Source organism: Sinocyclocheilus anshuiensis, unplaced genomic scaffold (genome assembly GCF_001515605.1).
Source record: "Sinocyclocheilus anshuiensis isolate Anshui unplaced genomic scaffold, SAMN03320099.WGS_v1.1 scaffold412, whole genome shotgun sequence".
NCBI classification, from domain to species: Eukaryota; Metazoa; Chordata; class Actinopteri; order Cypriniformes; family Cyprinidae; genus Sinocyclocheilus; species Sinocyclocheilus anshuiensis.
In genome coordinates, this window is record NW_015558661.1 from 490796 (window position 1) to 500970 (window position 10175).

A 10175-nucleotide genomic window follows, 5' to 3' on the forward strand; every position below is an offset into this window, starting at 1 on the left:
TTTTTAACAAGGTATCGCATATCGCATTTTTCTTCAATATCGCACAACCCTATCGTGAACTAACAATAAACAACATTTATCAACCTAAGATAATGGTAATTCTTAAAATAAATGTTGGTTATTGTTAATGCCTGTTCCTTAATTATATATTAATATCAAATTTAAATGTATTAGTATATGTGGAAATTAATATTGCATCATTAAAAATACAGTAAATGGTTTTTAAATAATATTTGGCGTTAACTAATGTAATTGAATTTAACCGTAGTGTAAATGTCACCTGTGGTTTAAAACGAAAGGCATGGATTTTTTTTCTTTCCTATTTTTTTCTTTAAAATGGTCATTCTTCATTTTGCGACAAAAACAAATTTATGGTCGGCGTCGATAGCCTTGTGGGCAGCGTGCCGACATACAGCATTGTTGCGCTACGGGTAGGGTTGGGGCGATGTCTACAAAATTGGCATTGGACGGTGTCTACAGTAAAACATCGCGATGGACGATGACATCAGCGGGGGGAGGGGGTGGACGATTGCTAACGGTTGCCTGTTACATTACACTACATAGAATTTCACTTACCACATAAACAGAGTAAGGAAAGATGACTGAGGATGATGACGAATGATTTGCAGATCCTCAGCACCACTGACAAACATCTAATCTTGTAAAATGTGTGGTAAGTAGTAAGCACTGCCACTCCATAGTATAAATGGAGTGCATGCGATCACGAATCTCGAAAGTGAAGCTAAAAAGCGATCGTGCATTCAAAAGCAGTTTCAATGCCAGGCATTGAGGAATATAATTATTATGTATTATTATTGTTTGTGTGTTTGTTTTACAGAGAGACAGTATATAATGCATAAATTTTAAAACAAGTCTGAACAGGATCCGTAGTTGAAATGCCAACAAATCAGTTCGGCAATAAAATGGAAACGCCGGCTAAATAATCCCATTGTCATGTGGACAAAAATACATATTGTTTATCAAAACGATGCAAAATACAATTTTATGGCCTACTATTAGCAAAAACATAATTTTAGACCCTATACGTGTTTTTGTGTTTTGCACCGTGCTCCATTTGGATCTCTCAGCAGGGGGGTCGTCAGGCTCGGAGGTTCACCGCCCTCTCAGTGAAAACACACAGCCGATGGCCTGACGAGCACACGGGGATGTAATGAGTCTTCCAGACACGCTGTTTTCTGCTTTATTACCATCCTTCCCCACTCGTGATTCATAGCCTTTTGTTTGCGACTGCCACAAAGCAGCAAACAAGCCCTGCTTGCAGCATTTTGTTTTAGCCATTTTGTTGTTTAAACACCCCTACATGCAGCCCCCATATGTCATGATATCCACCTCTCCACAACATTTTCACATGCCTTTCTGCTGCTTTTTCCGCTCCCTCCCTTATTGGCCCTGTCTTTTTGCATCCTCCCCCCTTATTCCTCACTTCTCTTGTCTCCACAAGCCTCAGTAGAGAGAGAGAGAGAGCGAGAGTGTGGGGGTGGGGAGGAATCACAGCTGAATTAGTTGAGTCTCTCTGATTGGCTAAGAGGCCGGGTATTGTGGGAGAGAGAGCGGGGCGGGCGGCATTTGTTTATTACATATTTCCCCCCCTTTACCTTATCTTGTGTTATCACGGCAACGTCTCCTCCTATACAAACATAAAGTAGACAGTGGAGGGGAAGTATCAGGCTCACTGACTGTATACAAGGGGAGGGGTGTGTGTGTGTTTGTATATATGTGTGTGTGGTGTCTGTCTGCCTGAAAAAGAGAGCCATTTAATTTGCGGAGTGAACAGGGATATGCGTCAGTTCATCTGTCGTATCCAAGACACTGCCGATGCCGTGTCCACAATCTGCTCAGTGTCACGGTTTCATCAGGCGAGAGGGGTTGGTGCTCGGCGACGCCACCACCAGAAGAGAGAGACGGGCAGAGAACGAGAGGAAAGCGAGGCAGTGCTGGTGCACTGATGCCTGTGCGCACATGTGTTTGAGCGTGTCTGTGTGGGGCTGCCGGCGATCCGCTGCTCCTTAGTTACTCTGGCTTCTTGCTGCTGCTGTATGTCCTTCATCCTGTCTGCCTCTGACACCATGATTTTTTGTAATCACTTAGGCGAATACAAGAAGGACGAACTCCTGGAAGCTGCGAGGTGAGTACATGCCTTCTCAACCTTTCCTTGTCTCATTTCCCACCCTCTCATGATTCCGTTCTCTTGTACGGTTTCCATAGTCAGTTTTCTTTTGTCTGTGCACATGGATGTGTGCGGCTCCCTGATGCCCGCAATTTTAAATACAGTTTAATTGATATTATGATATGATATAACTGCGAAAGTAGGCTATTAATATATATATTTTCCTCCCATCTCATATTTATTCCCTTTAGTGGTTCCAGATACACATCATTTTCTTTCCGAACACAGTATTGGGAGGCGGGCGGATTACGGGGGGTAATTACATTTAGTAATCACGATGCCGGCTCAACATTGTGATGTCTATCAGTCATCGGCGATGGACGATGGCACTGTCTATCGGCCCAACCCTAGCTACGGGCGTCCTGAGTTTGAATCGCGACTTGAGGACCTTTCCCGATCCTGCCCCCTATCTCTCTCCCACTTCACTTCTCCTGGAAGCTGCGAGGTGAGTACATGCCTTCTCAACCTTTCCTTGTCTCATTTCCCACCCTCTCATGATTCCGTTCTCTTGTACGGTTTCCATAGTCAGTTTTCTTTTGTCTGTGCACATGGATGTGGATTAAGGCATGTGTCGGAGAAGCTCCCATCAAGGCCGGGGATTTCTGACTCAGTAGATGCATTTTCATACGTACATGTGATGGCCTGGAGGAAGCTTGAGAGTTTCCATTTAGCAGCAGAATGCTTTATTCCATGTGGTGAATTCGGTTTTAATTGGTTTCTGAGTGCTGCAGGTGAAACCACAGGAAGAGGATGTGAAGGAGATAGGGAGCTACCTGTTGTCCAAGGAAACTCCATTTCACTAAACACTTGGGCCACGGTGAAACAATACTGCCTCTGGAAACATCTGACATTTCTGTGATCCCAGCAGTCACTGCCTTCGTCACAGAGAAAAGATGTTCCTTTTCATACTCTGGTCTACATCTCCATTGGCTTTGCCCCCCTCTTTATACCCCTGCCTTGAGGCACAGCCCGCAGCATGGATACAAATCAGGACTCTTTTTGTTTTAATGATCAAGAGAGAAAGGAACTACAAAGGCCTTGTAATTCTCTCCACCGATCATTAGGAACACGTACGATCACAGGGGGCTTCATTGCTGTGGAATTAAGTTGATCTGCCCCCCCATGTAACCCTATGAATTGAGAATTGTTTGTAGAGACTTGCGGAATGGAAGATGGACGAAGCCGATAGGCAGACAAACAATTCGCAAGAAAGACGGGTTTGACTTATGGCCTGCTTTCTACTAAGTGGTAATCTCCCGAAGACCAGGATGCATCTACAAACGCATCAAGAAGATTGATGACACCCTCCCATTTCTCAGCCTCTCTTCCCAGTTGTAATCTCCCAGGCAGTCCTATTTTCCCACGTCGGCAGCGTGTGCATTTAAATGAAGGATCTTGTGTTGTTCACTGAAGCCAGTTATCTGTAGTTACTGGCAAGAGGAGACCAGAGCAACTACACAAACCTTACTGTTTTTGTGAGGCTTGACCTGAGGAAAGCGCCTCTAGAGTCGACACAAGTCTGTTTTTGCATGCTTGCAAGAACCTGACAGTTTCCAAGGATGGAAATCTTGATGTCGACACGTTTCACTACATTGTTCTGCAGCAAATATGTCTCTTTGCCGTTCACCAGCACTTTGTAACTTTGTTTTGAAAGGTGCTATATAAATAAATGTTTACTTTTGATTAGAGTGGCATCTTTGGCCCCAGATGGCACAAGGTTTTGGCCATAGGTCTGGTATCTCTAACACTGTCATACTTGGTCACGCTTGGGCTGCTGGCGAGACGTAAAGGAGTCGCTGGCAGGTGCTGATGAGTCAAACCTCTGCAGGCCACAAAGGCTGGGTCTCCAAGCTATGGCTCACTCCAATTACAGTGAAAACTTTATATAGAGTATCCGCAAGTGCCGCTCCTAGGCATGTGATAAATTTATATTCAAGGTACACTGTCGTTTACTACTTTATGTTCCGTGAAGTAAACCACCGACCGATGCTTATCATCTTATGTGCTCCTCTTTTGGTTATGACTTTTATTCCCCCATCTCTCCCTTTACCCTTCACTCCTCATCTTCTCTGTGAAATTCACTATGTTAGCTTGTTCTTTTTTACTGTTCCCCTCTGTTCTTTAAAAAACTGCTGCTTTACTTCAGGAGCGGAAATGAAGAGAAGCTCATGGCCCTGCTCACACCGTTAAACGTCAACTGCCATGCCAGCGACGGTCGTAAGGTAAGAACATTCACTGCGCCATAAACATTTGACTACTGCTGGTGAAAACTCCATAGAGCTGTTAATATTCTCCTTCTGACAAACTTCCAAAATGGAGTCAAGGTAGATACCATATTTAATAAACATCTCTTGGCCAAGTTAATGACCCTAGTCTCAGTCAACTTCTGTACAGGGTTATTATATTTTTCGATTCTTGATATAGTTGTATGTCGGTTTTTATTTTTAATTTGTTTTAGTTTTTGTTAGTTTTCACTAATTGTTTGTTTTCTCTCCCAATGTTTTCTAGTTTCAGTTTATTTCAGGCTTAGTTTATCTAGTCTAATAGCATTTTTATGTTTAATGTAACGGGTTTATGGTATAGCATGTATCAAAAACTAATACCTAAAAATTAGTTTGTTCTGTGATCAGTTTTTCACTCATGAAAATGCGTTTTAGTTTGAATTCAGTTTTTCCCAGTTCTGTTATTTTATATATTTTTTTATTTTTTATTTCTGGTAACGAGAGCATTTTATTTAGTTTTTGTTTCGTTTTCACACTAACACTGCTTATCGTTCCAACCAAAATAGAATTGATTCAAGTCAGCCATTGAGACATTGCCTTCATTTGCATATTTAATTAAATATGGTGTCTACCAGGCGTCATTGTGAGAAATGCGGCATTGTTCCCTTCCCCTTGCATTAGCTTATTTGCAGTTGAAAATAAGTTTAATGTATGTCATCATCATCAAATTACAAGTAAAAGTGAATGTGCAGGGTTTGGTTTAAAGCTGAAGCTAAGAAGCATCACTGAATTGTTATTTTAATTGGTTCATATTTAATCGAGTACATAACTCAAGTAAGTTATGTGGAACTGCCATTTAATTAGACTAGTTTGTGCTTTCGTTCTTGTGTATGAAATTCAGGGCTCAACATTTCACTTATCAGAGTTTTAGGTTCAGAGAAATATTGCTTGCATTGGGTTTAAAGATTAAAACAAACCCTCGGGTTTTTATGAATAAATACTACAGTTTACTTGCAGCAAGAGTACTAACCTACACTTCACTCGTTGTGTTTAATGTGAGCTTTAAATGAAGGTTTTTTGTTGTTGTTGCATGATGCATGTGTACTTAGTAAGTGTGTTTTCAGATCGGATATATCTATTTTAAACAAGACTTTTATGAATTTTGTCAGCAGCACATGTAAGATTGTGTACAATGACTTTTTCATCAATATTTGTTAGGGATGTAACGATTAACCGCGAGCCGGTTGAAAATCGATTTAAATAAATATGTGACGATTCAAATCGGTTGGGATGCTAAACAAATCGCGATTCAATTAGGGGTAGGAGTTTATATGAATGCATGTCTGAGGGGAACTTACTGTCTTTAGAAAAATTTAGATGGTATTTTTTCTTTTCATCTTGCCTCTGTAGAATCGTGAGTTGAGTGAATCGTTACATCCCTAATATTTGTCACTGAGGACAGGATAGGAGCAGTGAAATGGTTGCAGAAGAGTCCTAATCTGTCAGTAAGATCAAGGGCTTGATTTAGGGGAATTACTCTCAGCCGGTTCTGTAGTCCTCATGCATATTTATCGACTATTGACTGATTTCCCAAGCGTGCTACCCAAAATGTTTTTTTTTTTTCCTCTGCTTTGGTAAACATTTTGAGAAGAGTCTGTCTGCAGACATGCACTCTCATCTCATATGCACTGTCTGTGACATTACTGAAAAGTGTTTAACAAAGATTGGTGCCTTATTGCATAATTATTCCCTTAATTCAGCAGAATGTGGCAGTAATAATTTTAGATTGCGAATGCAGTATATATAAGCACTCTAAAGGATGCTGCAATGATTTGCCAGTTTGTTTTTTTTTGTTTTTTTTACTCAGTGCTGATCGGGATTAACAAATCACTGTCACTTGTGATTACAAGCTAAGACATTTTATTAAATAATTTTAAAGAAATTGCAGGACAGATTTCATTTTGTATGTCAGGTACCAATCCTCTAATTTCATAGATATTTTTAATACTTTATACCGTATAAATTTTGAATGCAACTTAACATAGGATTTGGCTTTTTTAAAATGTATTTTGCATGAGTGAAATGCTTAAAAAATAATACAATATGTACACAAACATAATCCTAAAATGACTAACTGCAGTTACATGGTTGTATTAGATTGCATTTACTGACACTTGTATCAATGTGTCTATTTTTGATATGAACAAATCTGATTTGAGATATTACTTGTTTCCAGTTTTCTTGAATAGAATGCAATTGATGTCCAAAACATTTTAATGCAGTGCAGCGCTGCACGTTTAAAAACGTCTCTGTGCTTCTTGCTGCCGTTTATTTTGCAGCATTTATAACACAACATAAATGTTGTCCTTTTGATCAAAACGTCGGCCATTTCACATTGCGCTAAGCATCCTTGTTTTTTTTGTTTTTTTTAAACAGCCTAGATTGAAATTCATCCCTGAACTTGTTTAACAAGGTCTCTATTCATCTTAAAACAGGTGAGTGGAGTAAAGGCTCACTGAGGATGTACCTGAGATTGGCTTTTATCGACCCAAAGGCCCATATCTCGCCTGTCTGTGTTAACACCTCTAACAAAGTCTGATGCTCGTCACCTTAGTAATTTCAGAGAGTGTTTCTGTGCGAGATACCGTCATTAGTAAAGGGATTACAGTATTTAGATGCATCTGATCTGTACCCTCTCAAATGAATCTCAATGGATTCATCCCACTCACAGAATAGATTGGCATTGCATTTCGTGTTTAATAGATTTTGGTTCATGATGCGTAAGAATTTTACAATCACCACGATGATGCTTATTCAAACACAAAGAGCTGGCGTGTGCATTATGCCTGGGATAATCTTTAGTTCTTTTGGACTTAACGAAAAATGCTCTTTCTGGGTCCATCTGCTTTAGTTGGCTGTTTTGCTCTCCCAGGCAGCTTTATGGGTGTATAAAGATCAGTCTAAGCTAATGTCAATAGTGGCTTCTCCCTGAATCACGGAGATGCCACTCTCCTGCCTTTTGTTGCTTTCTTTGCTTCTGAATACAGCCCTTGGTGCACTCGCTACTTCATTAGATACAGAAAGACACCACAGGAAGAATAGAGCATGTCAGGTCGCAAAGCCGGAATCCTTTGTTTGTTTGATGTAATCAGAGGATACCTTCTTCTGTAGATCCACCGAGAGGTATTTCTCTATTGTTTGTTTACCCGGCTTTATTCTTCTCCACTCTACAATGAAGAGAAAGACCTTGGAAGTGTGTTATTTAGAGCTCTGTCCCTTTAATTTCATAACCAATTTCATCCACCTGATACTCTAGACTCAACCATGAAAAGTGATTTGACTTACAGCGACCGCCAGCACAGTTTAGAAGACAGAGCCTTCCTCCACAAAACACCCCCGTCCTGTAACGCTGAGCAGATTTTAGCTGGACCCCCGCCAAACCCCCATATGGTTGAATTATGTATTCTGCGCTCAGACAGAGAAGCACTTCCTTGGTCTTCTGTCCACACATCTCTGTGCCAAACAGTGTGTTGTGGTTATGCTCGGTGTTCTGTAATAACAGGGGGTGTATCGGTTCAGATTTCTCACGGTTTGCTTTTATGTTTGGTTTTTTGTTTTATGATTATGTTTTTAATCAGTAAATACTGCAGATGTTTTGGTTAAGGGTACCAATTAGTTTAAATTGAAGCTGTTCACTATAACTTCATATTTTAGAACACCCAATATTGGCATTATTCTCCACTTTTATTTTTCATATAGCCCCTCTTATTATACCTTTACATGCATTAAACCATATATTGATATATATATATATATATATATATAGAGAGAGAGAGAGAGAGAGAGAGCGAAAGAAAGCAAAAAAGGCATGATTTTCTGATGTAAATTATTTTAGCATATTTTTATATGTACCAAGTGCCAAAATATAGTAATAAACAGTGGTATCTTCATATGCCTGTTATATATGTATATAGCCTATGTTGCTTGTCTTTATGTCGGCATTATTGTCGGCTTTATTGTGAATATATCAGTTTCTTTTCCTCTTGGCCTCATGTACAGTCATTCAGCAATACAAAACAATTATTGTAAATGTTTTGTAAAAATGGACACCTCACAATTCATACAGAGGTGATGTTTGACTTGAAAGAACATTTTATTTTATTTTATTATTCTATTTTAATGTCATCCCACTAATGTAATTTTAGGCCTCTTTCACTGATATTTGCTGCCTTTTCTTCCTGACTGTTGCCCAGCTTTACTGTTTATAGTGAACACAAGATTTAGTGAAAGGCTTTGTCCACCTCTCTTTTCTAAAAAGTGTGGGATGTTTGTGTTGATAACACTGTCCTCAGTGCTACGTTTCATTTTATAGAACTTTTCACAGTTGCTTCATGCTGCACAATCAATAAAGCAGGTTGGATTATTATTATTATATTTTTTTTTGATTTACTGAGAATAGAAACATGACCCATGTGTTGTCTGTAAGCGAAAACACAATGCTGGTGAGGGAGGTCCACCAGGTCCACTGCAGCATATTGTCCATACTTGCACTACAAGGTGCTTCACCATGGTTGTCTTGGTCATGCATAGTGCTTTGATATTCAGACTGGTGCATGATAATGCTGTAGACTTCCTTCCCACTGAGCCTTAATTAGCCAAGATATCTCCATTCAAAATGATATCTTCCGCTCCACTCCGCTGCCAGATACGAGCAACTTCTGTATGGATGGCAATGGCGTGACGCACTTTCACCCGCTCTCCATTACAAGTGAACCACTTTTCATTTTGTAATTATATGTTTGCCTCAGTGGCCATCACGCTCTGAGCCCTGGATGCTGTAACAGATGGCCCTGGGCCCTCAATTTATTGCTTGCTGTTTTCCACACACTTCACCTCTCTGGGGATTTTAGATTATACAGGACACATCATTCATAAAATAATATTGATTTAATTGTTGTGTTTTTTCCCTTCCTGTGTTCCCTTGCAGAAACCAAGCACATGGAACCATTGTATAGAATAAGGTTGTCACAAGAGCAATATTTCAGTAGTCGATACGAATACTAGTGTACCAATTTCGAGACCACAGCAATGTTCAATAGCAATTATTATGAAACGGCACTGCTTTTACATAATTGCTTAAACTGCAATTATGGAAAAGCACTACTTTATTTAGTTAGTCAACTAAAAGTATGGTGGCCCAGTAGTGCACCACACAACGAAATCTCCACAACACAGCGGAAACAAGCCACAACACCACAACATAACGAAATTAGCACAACGCAATGGAAACAAGCCACAACACAATGGAATTAGCACAACGCAATGGAAACAAGCTGCAACACAATGGAAACAATTCGCAACACAACGAAGCCGCCACACAACAAAATTAGCACAACACAACGGAAACAATCCACAATATAGCAAAATTAGCACAACACAAGGAAATTAGTCCTATGTGTTGTGTTGTGGCGATTTTGTTGTGTAGATATTGTGTTGTGCACTACTGGGCCACCCACCGTATTAAAGTATTAATAAGGTAAATTAAAACAGCAAGTACAGTCATGGCCAAAAGTTTTGGCAGTGACATAAATTGTGTTTTGCAAAGTTTGCTGCTTAAGCTGTTGTGGTGTTCATTCACATTGTTTCTAGAGCATTGTGTAGAGTGATTAGATGCATTTTAAATAATTGCTAAAAGCTTCATTGGCCAAAAAGTTGACTTTTCACAAAAATTTCACTAATTTCACTGTTTTTTGATCCTGACACAA

General features: G+C 39.8%; 1 protein-coding gene across 1 annotated transcript in view; it reads left to right on the top strand.

Annotated features, from left to right (window-relative positions):
- tnksa (tankyrase, TRF1-interacting ankyrin-related ADP-ribose polymerase a) overlaps positions 1–10175 on the top strand; it is a gene marked incomplete at its 5' end in the record, with an annotated part of 100305 nt that overhangs the window by 39148 nt on the left and 50982 nt on the right. The window contains 2 exons of the mRNA XM_016477210.1: positions 2110–2146; positions 4335–4410. Of these exons, the coding sequence (XP_016332696.1) occupies positions 2110–2146; positions 4335–4410 (113 nt within the window). The remainder of the gene's footprint in view (positions 1–2109; positions 2147–4334; positions 4411–10175) is intronic.